The following is a 14,969-nucleotide window of genomic DNA, read 5'->3' as shown; positions in this document are numbered from 1 at the left end:
CTCAGCCCAGCCAGTCCGGGAATCCTGACATCGGTACAGCTGGCTGAGCTGGCAGGACTCCCAGAGAATCATAGACTATCAGGGTTGGAAGGGACCTCAGGAGGTATCTAGTCCCACCCCCTGCTCAAAGCAGGACCAACCCCAGCTAAATCATCCCATCACCCACTCTGTGCACGTGCAGCCCTGGAGAGTCAGCCTTGGCCTTTCTGTGACCAGGACATACTGAGCGTCCAGCCCCAGAGCTACAGTTCTCTCCAAAGACCCCGCCACCCATTCCCCCAACCCCAGGGGCCTAGCTGTGGTGTCCTGGCCAAGTCGCCTCTTCAATTGCCCCAGTGTTCCAAAACCAGGACTCGTCTCCATGTCCCATCCGAAGCTTTTGTGCAGTGTGTCTGTGTGGTGTTAAACAGCTGCTGCATCCCAGCCCTGAGATGGCTGCATTTCAGTGGTGGGGGCAGCGAGCTTTCTTGGTGTGTTTAGCACTTGGGGACGTGCGCTGGCGGATGGTGTTCTAGAAACACTTGCTAGGTGTATCCGGAGGATGGAGGTGTCTGGCACTTTGAGGCCCGCCAGCATCTAGCTTCTGACTAAAAGGAATTGTGTGTCTGCCATTTTTAGCTGCCCAGGTCTCAGGATTAGTCAGTCCCCGCTGCCTCTCGGTTGTGAGATGACTCACACAAGACACAGATGGCTCCTCATGGCACCAACCTTCAGATCAGCCCTTGCTGGAGCACCAGCAGAGTCCTGAAGTGCTGTGCAAATAGGTCACAGCCCTGACTGAGCCTCGCCGGGCCCCAGGAGAGCAAAGCCCCAGCCCTGTCTGAGCCTCACTGGGCACCAGGACAGTGGATCCCCAGTCCTGTCTGAGCTGTGCAGGGGCCCCAGGAAAGCAACTCTAGGGGCTGCAGCCCCCATAGGATTCAGCATCCTCTCTTCTCTGCAAGTCCATGCTGCCCACCAGACCCACCCCTCCCTCGAGGGCTGTGCAGCGAGACGTCCTGCACACCACAGGCTGATCCCAGGGCATGCGGGTTCATGGGCTGAGTCGGGGCTGGGGGTGCCTGAAGAGATGTCAGCAGGGCAGGTGGGAGCAGCCCTAAAGGGCTCTCGCTCATTGGGGGCAGGGGCAGGCCACAAGCGACACATGAAGGGGGCCCCTCTTCCACAGAACCCTTGTTCCATAGGAAGAACAGCTCAATGTCACTGATGCAGGGGTGGGAGGGGAGATTCGCTGGAGGAGAGGGGGCTGGGCAGGCAGTGGGGGGGGGGGGGCTGGGAGGAAGGGCAAGAGCTCCCAGGAGTGCTGGGGGGACGTGAGGGGGAACTGCCGCCAGGTGGTGACTGTGACATGTGGCAGGGAGTGGGAGGGGGGCTGCTGTGACACTGCTATGCCTGGCGGGTAGGGGGGCTGCTGTGCCATCAGGCTGTACTTTGTGAGACACTGTTGCGGGGGAGGGGGGTGGCTGTGCTGATCTCATAGCTATCTTACTTTGCAAGTCTATCCACAGGCACAGGGCCTGCCTGCCCGTATAGACTCCACAGGGACCGGGACTGCATGCTGATATGGACTGCACAGGGACCAGAACTGGGACCACCTGCCTGTATGGACTCCATAGGGACCAGGCCTGCCCACCCACATGGACTCCACTGGGACTGGGCCGGGACCCACTTGCCCACCCATGTGGACTCCAGAGGGACCGGGAATGGGTCCGCCTACCCATATGGACTCCACAGGGTCTGGGCTGGGACCCAATCATCCCCCTGTATGGACTCCACAGGGACCAGGACCGGGTCCACCTGCCCATTTTGACTCCACAGGGTCCGGGACTGCCTGCCGATATAGACTCCACAGGGACCAGGACTGGGCCCAGCTGCCTGCTCATCCCCTTGTATGGGCTCCACAGGGACCATAACTGCCCACCTGTATGGACTGCACAGGGACCAGGACTGGGCCTGTCTGCCTGTATGGATTCTATAGGGACTGGGCCAGCATGCCTGTATGGACTCCACAGGGACTGGACCTAACTGCCTTTCTGGTTTAACACGATGGTTTCTGCTCATCGAGTCTCACTCCCCCTGAGCTGGAGCAGAGCAAACGAGAATCGGCCTGAGCTCCCGTCTCCCAGCAGAGACCAACCCTTGAGCTGTGTGGCTGAAAGCCTGATCCTGCCTTGGCCACTGGCCAGTGCTTAGAACAGCGCCCAGGGGCCACAGCTGAAACGCGGCTCAAATCACAGGCAGCCCACATCAGGGTAGCAATGGTAGCATCTCCCCCCTGCAAACCTGAGAGAACATCGTGAGAGCAGAGTCCCTGCTCGAGCAGGAGCCTTTGCTTTGTTCTGTCATGGTGAGCTTAACATGGTGACGGGGGCTGGCCTAGCCCAGCCCTGGAGATGGGGTCCTGCCTGCACAGAGCTGGCCCCACCAGACAGCTCTGCGGAGTTCGCTGGGCTTTCAGACCCTGACACCTCTTCAGTCTCTGGCTTCTCTGCTGAGCCTGCCAGCAAGAGGGGCTCATAAAGGTTTAACTGAGCCCCATCCCACCACAGCCCACTGCCTGGCCTAGCCCCAAATCCATCCTGGGGCTACCTTCCCTGCGATTTGTATCCAGCTCCAATGCACACTCCAGCTCCATAGCTGTACGTAGATTGCAAGGCACGTAATTGACCCCCGGAGGCTGCCTATGTGCCCCACTGCCCTCTGCTGGAAACAGTCAGAACTTCAACCGTGTGTCACAGCCCCGCTGTCGCTAACAGAATCCTCTTTACTCAAGCCACAGGGCCCTGAGCCTCTGGAGCAGGGGCATCTCCATTCTCTCCCTGATGCCACCGTGACCTTCTGGGTGGGGCCACTGCTCTCAGCAGCCTGCAAGATTAGAACTCAGCTCGTGGGATCAGGGCTTGGGAGGTAGCTGCTTGTACCAGAGGGAAGAGGCCTCGGCACAGCCAGAACCAGAATGCCTGTGACGTGGTAATGGGCTGATCACTCGCAACAAGGTCCCCTGTGCAGAGAGCTGCCAGTCACTCTGCAGAGCAAATTGCCATGACTGAAACAGGAGGGGGCACGGAACAGCAAAGGGGCTATAACCCAGGGAGTGGTCAACTGAGCACACGTGGCCCCACTGTGAGACTGCTGGGATCTCCGACCCACACGCACCACACACAGCCCAGCTGCGCCATGGCTGAGATCCCCGACCCACACACCACATATGGCCCAGCTGCACCACAGCTGGGATCCCTGAACCACACACAATGCGCACGGCCCAGTTATGCCACAACTGGGATCCCCGACCCACACACAGACCTCACACGGCCCAGCTGTGACACGACTGAGATTCCCGACCCAAATGCACCACACACAGCCCAGCTGTACCACAGCTGGGATCCACGACACACACAGCCCATCTCTGCGACAACTGGGATTCCTGACCCACACACACCGTACACGGCCCAGCTGTGCCACAACTGGGATCCCTGACCCACACATACCACACACAGCCAAGCTGTACCACGGCTGGGATCCCAACCCACAGACACCACATATGGCCCAGATATGCCATGACTGGGATTCCCAACCCACACACACCGAACACAGCCCAGCTGTACCACGGTTGGGATCCCTGACACACACCACACCCAGGCCATCTGTGCCACAACTGGGATTCCTGACCCACACACACCGCACACAGCCGAGCTGCGCCACGAATTGGATGCCCGACCCATACACACCACACACAGCCCAGCTGTGCCACAATTAGGATCCCCGACCCGCATACACCATACACGGCCCAACTGTACCACAGTTGGGATTCCCAACCCACCCATACCATACACAGCCAAGCTGTGCCACAACTGGGATCCCCGACAACACACAACACACACAGACCAGCTGTGCCAAGTCCTGGACCCCTGACCCACACGCATTTCACACAGCCCAGCTGTGCCACGACTGGGATCCCCGACCCACACATTCGTCACACCGCCAAGGTGTGCCACAGCTGGGATCCCCGACCCACAGACATCACACACAGCCCAGCTATGTCACAGCTGCGATCCCCAACTCACACACAATGCACACGGCCCAGCTGCGACACAACTAGGATCCCCGACCCACACACACCATACACGGCCCAACTGTGCCACAACTGGGATTCCTGATCGTACACATCACACACAGACCAGCTGTGCCACATCTGGGATGCCCGACTGAAACATACCGCACATGGCTGAGCTGTGCCACAACTGGGATCCCTGACCACACACGGCCCAGCTGTGTCACACACACCACACACAGCCCATGACTCACACGCACTTCACACAGCCCAGTTGTCCCTCAACTGGGATGCCAGAATGAAACATACCGCACACGGCCCAGCTGTGCCACAACTGGGATTCCTGACCGCACAAGGCCCACCTGTGTCACCTCTGGGATCCCCGACTGAGACAGTTCACACGGCCCAGCTGTGGCACAACTGGGATCCCTGACCCACAGAAACCTCAAACATCCCAGCTGTGCCACGGCTGGGTTCCCCAACCCACACACAGACCTCACACAGCCCAGCTGTGACTTGGCTGGGATCCCCAATTCACAGACACCGTACACAGTCCAGCTGTGCTACGACTGGGATCCCCGAACTTCACACTTCACACAGCCTAACTGTGCCACGACTGGGATCTCCGACCCACACGCACCACACACGGCCCATCTGTGCCACGACTGGGATCCCTGAGCCACATAGACCTCACACAGCCCAGCTGTGCTAGGACTGGGATCTCCGACCCACACACACACTGCATACTGTCCAGCTGCACCATGGCTTGGATCCCTGACCCCCACACACGGCACACAGCCCAGCTTGTCACGACTGGGACTTCCGACCCCCACACACGGCACACAGCCCAGCTTGTCACGACTGGGACTTCCGACCCACACACACGGCACACAGCCCAGCTTGTCACGACTGGGACTTCCGACCCACACACACGGCACACAGCCCAGCTGTGCCACAACTGGGATCCCCAACCGACACACACTGCACATGGACCAGCTGTACCCCCAACCCACAAGTGCCTCACATGGCCCAACAGTGCTACGGATGGGATCCCCATCCCAGACACACCTCACATGGCCAAGCTGTGCCACAACTGGGATTCCCAACCCACATGCACCACACATAGACCAGCTATGTCATGGCTGCGATCCCTGACCCACACGCACCACACATGGCCCATCTGTGCCACGACTGGGATCCCCGACCCATATAGACCTCACATAGCCCAGTTGTGCCATGGCTGGGATCCCCGACCCACCCATACCTCACACGGCCCAGCTGTGACACATCTGGGATCCCCGACTCATACACACGCCATATGGCCCAACTGTGCCATGGCTGGGATCCCCAACTCCCAGACACCGCACACGGCCCATGGGGACCCATGACCCACACGCACTTCACGTGGCCCACCTGTGCCACAACTGGGACCCCCAACCGACACACACTGCACACGGACCAGCTGTACCACGGCTGGTACCCCCAACCCACAAGCCCCTCACATGGCCCAGCTGTGCTGCGGATGGGATCGCCGACCCACACATACCTCACCTGTCCAGTTGTGACACGTCTGGGATCCCCGACTCATACACAGACCTCACACGACCCAGATGTGCCATGGCTGGGATCCCCGATCCCCACACACAGGCCAGCTGTTCCATGACTGGGATCCTTGACCCACACACAACACACATGGCCCAGCTGCGCTACAGCTGGGCTCCCCAACCCACACGCACCTCACATGGCCCAGCTCTGCCACAACTGGGATCCCTGACCCACACAGACCTCACACGGCCCAGATGTGCCACGGCTGGGATTCCCCGACCCACCCATACCTCACATGGCCCAGCTTTGGCCAGTCTAGTTCCAATTGCCCCCCTGCCCTGGATGCCCGTTCCCTCGCTGGACACAGCCCAGTGCCAGAGCGTTCAGCCCCATGCTGGACCCTTCTTACCTTTGGCTGCCTCCTGAGGTGTCTGCTCTGCCTTGGGCCCACTCTCCTGGCTCCTGCGGTGGGACTTGGAACGCAGGTATTTTCGCAGGTTCAGCTTAATGCCCTCTTGGCCCTTGGGCTCCTTGGGCACCTTGGTCGGGGCAGAGAACGCTCTCTGGAACACAGACCTCCGGGCGGCCGCTTTGCTCTCCACAGGCTCTGGGGGCTCGGTGCCTGGGCTGCTCTTGGCCATGCGCACCTCAGGGGTGTCAGTCTCAGGCTGGCTATGAGCGCGCTTCCAGTTCTGCAGTTTGGCCCAGCGGCTGCTGGCAGGGGGCATGGGGCGCCGCTCAGGCTCCGGCTCCCTCTCCCCGCCCTGGGGGCCTGTCCGCCATTTGTAGGACGTCAGCGGGGACGGTGTCTCAGGTGCGGGTGGTGGTGTCGTCTCCTCCATCTGCGGAGCAAGAGAGAGGTGGCATGGGACTGTGCCGTGACAGTGACACATGGTCTGGGCTGGAAACGGGACCTTGGCACCGGAGCCACCACTTCCCATGGGAATGGAGGCGGCAGGGGATGGGGATGGGAGTGGGCAGCAGAGAGTGGGTGGGAGAGGGCATTGGGGATGGGATGGGGCAGCAGATAGAGGGTGGGATGGAGGCAGAGGGGATGGGATGGGGCAGCAGAGAGGGGGTGGGATGGAGGCAGAGGGGATGGGACGGGGCAGCAGAGAGGGGGTGGGATGGAGGCAGAGGGGATGGGACGGGGCAGCAGAGAGGGGGTGGGATGGGGGCAAAGGAGCTGGGATGGGGCAGCAGAGAGAGGGTGGGATGGAGGCAGAGGGGATGGAATGGGATGGGGCAGCAGGAGAGGGGTGGGAGGTGGGCGGGAGGAGGCATTGGGGCTCCTAAGATGGAGGCAGAGAGGATGGGGCAGCAGGAGATGGGGTGGGAAGGACGCACTGGGGATGGCATGGAGCAGCAGAGAGAGGGTGGGATGGAGGCAGAGGGGATGGGATGGGGCAGCAGGAGAGGGGGCAGGAGGGGGCATTGAGGATGGGATGGGGCAGCAGAAGAGGTTGGTGGCATGGGGAAGAAGGCATAGGTCAGCAGGGGAGTGGGCTAGTAATTGAAGCCTCTGAGATTCTGATGTGCCCAAGGTGCTTCTGACTGCCCACCAGCCTCTGGTGCAAAGGCAGGGGGCCTGGGCCAGGTATCCATGAGTTCCCAGGGCAAACCGGGTACTAGGGGAGTGGGGGGACTGCCAGGGGTTATTCTGCACTGCCAAGCCCTTGGGGGCACGCATGTGACTCACGCAACAACAGTGCAGCTCGGCTGCGCTGGGCTGCGCATGGTGCGGGGCCTGGTAGCAAAGGATAGGGGTGTCCAAGAGGGACAATGGAGGCAGATGGTCCCCCTGGTTGCCATGGTTTCCCTGGGCTGTGGGCTGCCCCACTGGCTCCCAGGGCTGTGCCTGCTGTGCCATGTGCTCCGGAGCATGGCAGCCTGCAATGGGTGGCTGGGGACAGCTTCTTTCCTTCCTCTCCTTTGGTGGCGCAGGCCTGGCTGGTCTCAGTGGAGGAACCCACCAGCGCCCACAGGCAGGTCCGAGCAGGCTGCCTTTGCACGTGTGAATCAGGCTCCCGCTCAGGGCTGGGCCCAAAGAGAAGAGAAGGGCCCCTGCTGTTAGTGGCAGTGAAGGGAGCTCTCCTGTAGCCCAAGTAGGGTGACCAGACGTCCTGATATTATGGGCGTTGTCTGATATGCATAACAATACACACACACCCTGCCCAAAAAACCAAAAGCGTCCTGATTTGTCACACTGGCTGTCCGGTCACCTGAAGCCCAAGCAGCTGAGGCTTGGGATGCTGGAGTGCAGGGCGCTGGCTCTAGTCCCGGGCAGGGTTGGGCTGTTCGTGGTGTGTGGATTTGCCCCTGTCATGGGCATCAAGAGCCTGTGGGGAAAGCGCTGGTGTTGCAGCCCGTGGGAAACCTAAGGTTTGTAGCTCTGGATGGTGGGCGCCCCCACGGGGTCTAGGCCAGCTACAGCCTGGCAGCGCAGCAATGGGAGAGGGTCCTGGTGGGGACAGCAGGGGATACGGGAAGGCTGGGGGCAGGGTAGCCAGACTAGAGGGGTCTCCCTGGGGCACCTGGCCAGGATGAGTGCTGGCTGGGGGAGGGGCCCTGGTGCTCTGGGTCTCCCCCTGGCACCAGGCAAGGTGCACGCTGTGGGAGGCAGCATGGCCCCTCCCTGCCCTGCACAGAACCAGTCCTTCCACTTCCCAGGCTGGGCAGAGATGCCAGGCTGGGAGAGGTGCGACGCTCAGGCCTGGGCTGAGCAGCCTTTGCCATGGGGTGCAGACAGCGGCACTTCCGCTCCCTCTGGCTCTTATGCTGCTGCTTCCCCTCCCCCAACCCCCCCCCAGCCGTTTCCTCCCCGGCACCTGGCCCTGCGCTCAGTCAGTTTCTGATGTAAATAAAAGGCCCCCAGGTTCCTGTGGCTGCAGGGGGGAGGGGGCAGTCCCTGGGGGCCTTTGCCCCCAATGCCAGAGCTCCTGGGGGCCAGACTGGAGTGAAAGGAGGGACAGGGCTGGCCACAGCCCACAGGCTGCCCTGAGCACGAGGGCTCCTCACCGGGTACCAGCCCCTTGAAAGCCCGGTGGGCCCACATGTGAGCCACACCAACCGGTGGGGGAAGGGACACAGCACCCTTACGTGGGCCACCTGGCCAGTACCACACACCAGGGTTCTGGGGCCCAGACACCTTACGTGCCCCCAGATCACAGGTGGTTCTGCCCCTCTGCCCACATGGGCCCAGTATGTGACCCTGCTGGCTGCTGGCGGGGGGGGACCAGACCCCCTTGCCTGGAGTTCCTGGGGCAGGCAGGAAGCAGCGCCCCCTCAGGTGCTGCTGACATATGTGCCAGTGGTGGTGGGTGGGGGGTTTGCAGGCACGCGGGCAGATGGGGCTGGGTGCCAGCCACTTTCTCCTGTTTCCCCAGCAGCACTGAGGGGATGGAGCTGACAGCTTTCCCTGACCCCCCCTCCCAATCTCTTCCTCCTCCTCCCCCCATGTCCCCTCCTCTTCTCCCCCAGCCTCCCCATAACCCCTGCTTCCCCTCCTCTCCCCCCATCTGTCCATGTCCCCTGCTCCCTCCAGCCCCCTTCTATCCCACCCCCCAGTCCTCTGCTCCCTCCAGTGCCCTCTTCTCCCCCCAGAACCCCTGTTCCCCCATCTCTCCACGTCCCCTCCTCCCTCCAGTTCCCTCTTCTCCCCCCAGAACCCCTGCTCCCCCATCTCTCCATGTCCCCTCCTCCCTCCAGTTCCCTCTTCTCCATCACCTCCCATCCCCCGTTCCATCCTCCCCCTGGGCTCCTGCTCCCCCCATCTCCCCAGGTCCCCTCCTCCCTCCAGTCTCCTCCTCCCCGCGGGATCCCTGATCTCCCGCATCTCTCCCCCTCCCAGGCGCCCTGCTCCCCCCTCCGGCCACCCGTGCCGAGCGGCTCCCACCCAGCAGCAGCAGCCCGCGCGGCGGGAGCGGTACCTTAGCTCCCTGCTGCCGTCCCTCGCTCGCTCTCCGGCTGCTCTGCCCCGGCAGCGCTGAGCCGTGGCGAGGCCCATGTGATCAGGGAGCAGATGCTAATCTCGTCCTCACCTCCGCCTGTGGCTGAGCGGTCCGATGGCATCTCCGCTCCCAGCAGAGAGGGGGTGGGATGTGGGCAGAGGAGCTGGGATGGGGCAGCAGGAGAGGGGATAGGAGGGGGCATTGGGGATGGGATGGGGGCATGGTTCTGGCTGGGCCCAGGCCCATCAAGCCGGGTGCTCTCAGGCACATGGACTGGGCTGGGACTATGCCAAGCTGCGCCCATGCCTGGCCCCATGACAGGCTCGGCAGAGCCCATAACCCCATTGCCCCCCTCTCCCCCGGCAGGCACAACCCCATTCCCCCCCTTCCCCTGCAGGCACAACCCCCCTGTCCCCCCTCCTCCTGCCAAGGAGTTAACAATAGGCGTCGTCGTTAGGTTTCAGAGTTAACAGGACCAGGTCTCTCTGAGCTCCTATACGGGGCTGTGCATACTCCAGGAAAGTGCAGCATGGGTCACACACCACACTAGCAAGGTATCTTTGCAGTCAGAAGGACCCAGACTAGGTTATTTTAAACGGAAGTTGAAATCCTGCGGCACAAGATGCAGCCACCGGGGAGTCGGACACCAGAGGGACTTTGCAAACCGTCAGCTCTTCAGTGCCCCATTGGCCCAGACAGCCTGGTATTGCTGGGGCAGCTGGCCCATTTGCACCACCTCTGCGAATTTGTTGCTGTCCCTCACCAGTGACACTGGTATGGCTGTTGCTGGCACAGTCAGTCTGTCAGCATTTCCAGTGGCACGGCCGGTGCTGGCATGGTCAGTCCATTGGCATTCCCACTGGCACGGCCGGTGCTGGCACGGTCAGTCTGTCGGCATTCCCACTGGCACGGCTGGGGCTGGCACGGTCAGTCCGTCAGCATTTCCGCTGGCACGGCCGGTGCTGGCACGGTCAGTCCGTCAGCATTCCCTCTGGCACAGCCGGTGCTGGCACGGTCAGTCCATCGGCATTCCCGCTGGCATGGCCGGGGCTGGCACGGTCAATCCGTCGGCATTCCCGCTGGCACGGCCGGGGCTGGCACGGTCAGTCTGTCGGCATTCCTGCTGGCACGGCCAGTGCTGGCACGGTTAGTCCATCGGCATTCCCTCTGGCACGGCCGGTGCTGGCACGGTCAGTCCGTCGGCATTCCCGCTGGCACGGCCGGGGCTGGCACGGTCAGTCTGTCGGCATTCCCGCTGGCACGGCCGGTGTTGGCACGGTCAGTCCGTCGGCATTCCCGCTGGCACGGCCGGGGCTGGCACGGTCAGTCTGTCGGCATTCCCGCTGGCACGGCCGGTGTTGGCACGGTCAGTCCATCGGCATTCCCGCTGGCACGGCCGGTGCTGGCACGGTCAGTCCGTCGGCATTCCCGCTGGCACGGCCGGGGCTGGCACGGTCAGTCCGTCGGCATTCCCGCTGGCACGGCCGGGGCTGGCACGGTCAGTCTGTCGGCATTCCCGCTGGCACGGCCGGGGCTGGCATGGTCAGTCCGTCGGCATTCCCACTGGCACGGCCGGGGCTGGCACGGTCAGTCCGTCGGCATTCCCGCTGGCACGGCTGGCGCTGGCACGGTCAGTCTGTCCACAGCTCCCACTGGAACTGCTGGCATGTCAGACAGCAGGAGACCGGGGCGTGGAGTGTGGCACCAGCGGGGCATGGTGGCAGGGAGGGGAGCTCCGAACTGCATTTGGCCAGGGACTGCTCTTCACTGCAGGAAGCGCGAGGAGCTGCCACAGATGAGCTCCTGACAGCGGTCCCACAGCGCCCCCTGGTGAGTTCCCAGGGAATTCGAACTTGCCTCCTGGAATGGCAGCAGCACCTGGACCCAGGACTCCCCCTGCTTGGCACCGCACCCTGGCACAAGATGTATTTAGTGCAGAGGGCCCCAAGTGGTATCTAGGGCGCTGGGTTGGCCTGGAGCACTGGCTTGCCTGCAGTGCCAGCTCCCCCATGTTCCCAGCTGTTGAGTTGCACTGGAAGAAGCTAAAACACTGAGCACATTGCAGGCAGGTAAATGCTGGAGCTCCTATGGGGTTGGGGTATGGAGTGGCAAAGAGGAGGGGTGTGGGGCTGGAGAGCGGGGTCAGTTGCTGGGTTAGGACTAGACGGACGTGGATGTCGTGGGCCATTTTCCAAACATTTCTGCAGAAAGCAGGTGCAGTCTGTGAAACACCCCATTCTTGTGAGGTTTCTGCCGCCTTGGATAAATCTGGAGAAGGACCCTTCCAGTGTGACTCAGCACCAGAACCTGGATCAGCCCGCCCCCCTCCCAAAAATCCAAAGGGCTGAGGCTCTGGGTTTGGCTCATTGCGGGCTCTCTTGCGGCCTGGGGCCAGGCTCTGCCCTTTCCCGGTTGGGCTGCCCCACCCTGACTGAGCACTCCCAGACACTGACAGCACAAATGCCAGGCACCCACTGGGGGTATTGACATCCTGAAGCGATGCGCCATGGGAGGGGGGGCGGTGCCATGCCAGCAGGGTGGATTAACTTTTTGTGGGCCTGGTGCCAAACATATTTGTGGGCCCCCCTGGGGAATGAAGGGGCCAGGGGCAAGAGCACAGCGGGCACGGTGGATTTGATTTAAATCATGATTTAAATCACCAGTCAGGAAGATTCAATTTAATCATGGTTTTCTACATCAAAGTGCATCCTTGTTGGTTGTTATAACCTTAATATATTAGGGTGAGGAATAGCTCAGTGGTTTGGCCTACTAAACCCAGGGTTGTGAGTTCAATTGTTGAGGGGGCCATCTGGGGTAAAAATTGGGGATTTGGTCCTGCTTTGAGCAGGGGGTTGGACTAGACTGACCTCCTGAGGTCCCTTCCAACCATGGTATTCTATGATTCTTCACAACTCAGAGGTAGATGTAGGTTTTATTTTTAGAAGGTACACACTATACATTTTTAATCAGTGATTTATTTTGAAAACTTTTCAAATGAGTTTTACAGCTATATCTGAAAATGAATGATTGTTTGGTTATTTCATTTACCAAAGGTAACTGAAGCAGATGTTTATGAAGTCATTGGGAGGTGAACTATCTCCAATTCAACAAGTTAATCATTAATATTTGGATGATTTTCTTGCCATGCTGTATTAGGAGGAGAACATTATCAGACAGACATTTAAATTGTTTTATTTAACTAAAACAACAACGTTAAGTATTCTGGATTTTTTTCTTTAACAGCAAACATAATATTTTAACAAAAAAGCATATGTCCCTCACTTCTCACATTTATCTCCAGACGACTTCTCCTTGTCCAGATCTATTCTGTCCCCAACAATCTTCTATTCATTGAACTTTTTGAAACTTTTCACTTTTAGAGAGAGGTAAGTGATTGACTCTGTGTATACAAATTTGCAGAGGGACAATAGAGTTGAGGTCTGTTATTTCTCACCTCTATATATTATTTATTTATTTAAAAACATTTTTGCTGTTAACAAGCATGTTACCTCTGGAGACACAAATCCACAGTTTAGAACTGCAACACTAAGCATCTCTGATGGTTTCTTCTAGACTGAGCACTGAGTCCCATTGGGTAGATAGAAAGATTAACCTAAATAATCTTTACAGAAGCCTGTGGAACCCCATAAAATTGGGTCCCTAATCCATGAACTATTAGAACTCATTTACAAAACTTTTCTTAAACATTACATGAATATATTGTCTCATACTATAGAATTAGAATTTATAATCCCTGTTCCATGATGAGATATAATGTATCTTAATTAAAATGATATTTAGATAGGTTTTTTCCTCAAAAAGCATTTCATCAAAAAATCCGATTTAAATAAAAAAATCCGATTTTTTAATTTTTTTTAAAAAACCATTGATTTGTATCCACCCTGACAGCAGAGCATGGTGGGTGGGGAAGGATTGGTCCTGAGCTGGAGGGAGGCAGAGGCCAGGGGCAAGAGCACAGTGGGGCATGGGGGGAGGATTAGTCCCTGCTGACTGGAGCAAGGCAGGGGCCGGGGACAAAAGCACAATGGGGCGGTAGCTAGGGTTGGTCCCTGGAGCAAGGGAGGGGCCAGGGGTAAACTGCAAGCGCAGCAGGGCTGGGGAGGGGGTAAATAGGATCTCCTCCCCCCCGCCCGTGCCCACATAAAGCAGGCACCTACCTTCTCCCTGGTTCTAGCCCATTCTCTTCGTCTCTCTCTGCACTGAGCTGCCCCTCCTCCAGTGTGACAAAGTGGGAATGTTTTCAATGTTTTCTCTGAAGACTGTGTGGGTGCCTCAGTTTCCCCTATGCATTTCTTAAGTATCTAGGTGGTGGGATAAGGGTGAGTGATTGTTGCAGAGCCCTAGGCAGGTGTGATGCTGTCTGCACAGAGAATGGCTGACAGGGGTGCAGGGTCTGGCCAGGAGTTAGGGTGAGGGAGGAGGCTCAGGGTTGGGGCAGGAGGTTGGGGTGTGGAGCGCTTACCTGGGGCAGCTCCTGTTTGGTGCGAGGGGTGCAAGTGGGAATGGGGAGGTGCAGGAGCTCCCATTTGGTGCTCAGGGTGGGGATGGGGATGTGGGGGAGTGCAGGGGTCAGGGCAGGGGGCTGGGGAGGGTGAGGGGGGTACAGGATTCAGGGCAGAGGGCTGGGGGTGTGGGGGGTGCAGGAGTCAGGGCTAGGGTCTTGGGAATGTGGGGGCGTGCAGGGGTCAGGGCAGAGGGCTGGGGGCTGGGGGTGTGGGCTGGAGTTGTGGGGGTGCTCCCAGCCCCCTGCGCTGAGCGGCTCATGACAGGGGGCTGGAGGGGGTATGCCCCAATTCCACCCCCTTCCCCAAGGCCCTGCCCTCACCTCTTCTCCGCCTCCTCCCTCAAGTGGCAAGCACTCTGCGGTTCCGCTCCTCCCTCTCCCTCGTGCCGGCAAACAGCTGTTCAGCGGCAGGGAGGGGGAGGGGGAGGGGCGGGAACGCAGCATGCTGGGGGAAGAGGCGGGGGAGAAGTTTGGCTGCCAGCGGAGCCTGCCCTGCTGCAGCAGGAGCCCCAGGAGCCGGCAGGACAGGACCGAGCTTCTGCCTGCTGCCCCCGCAGGAGAGAGCAGTGGGCGGGGGGTGGAGAAGAGCAGGCTGGGCTGGGGCCCCTTTGGAGCATGGGCCCAGTGCCATGGTAAACCCAGTACTGAGCAAAGGGAGTGAACTTTGGGGATACAAGCAGAGGCAAGGAGATGCCCCGTGTCCTGCACTCAGGAAGTAAAGGCACAGCACGTTTACATGAGTGAAAACAAGCTCCCAGCCAGCCTTGGCTGGAACCACTGCCACGGACGTTTCGGGGAGATGGATGGGCCCACGTGTCTGACGAGTGAAGTTTAGTCTCTAAGCATCATGTTACGCTTTTGTCTTGTGTCACCTTCCCATTTCCATCGTCCTCACTCA

General features: G+C 59.7%; 1 protein-coding gene across 1 annotated transcript in view; it reads right to left on the bottom strand.

Annotated features, from left to right (window-relative positions):
• Positions 1 to 9,594, bottom strand: part of RASAL3 (RAS protein activator like 3) — a 47,072-nt gene extending 37,478 nt beyond the window's left edge. The window contains exons 1-2 of the mRNA XM_074935560.1: positions 9,526 to 9,594; positions 6,006 to 6,438 (exon numbers count right to left, since the gene is read on the bottom strand). Of these exons, the coding sequence (XP_074791661.1) occupies positions 6,006 to 6,438 (433 nt within the window). The 5' untranslated portion in view covers positions 9,526 to 9,594. The remainder of the gene's footprint in view (positions 1 to 6,005; positions 6,439 to 9,525) is intronic.
• Positions 9,595 to 14,969: the final 5,375 nt, after the last annotated feature.

Source organism: Natator depressus, chromosome 20 (genome assembly GCF_965152275.1).
Source record: "Natator depressus isolate rNatDep1 chromosome 20, rNatDep2.hap1, whole genome shotgun sequence".
Classification (NCBI taxonomy): Eukaryota; Metazoa; Chordata; order Testudines; family Cheloniidae; genus Natator; species Natator depressus.
This window is presented reverse-complemented; position numbering and strand designations above follow the sequence as displayed.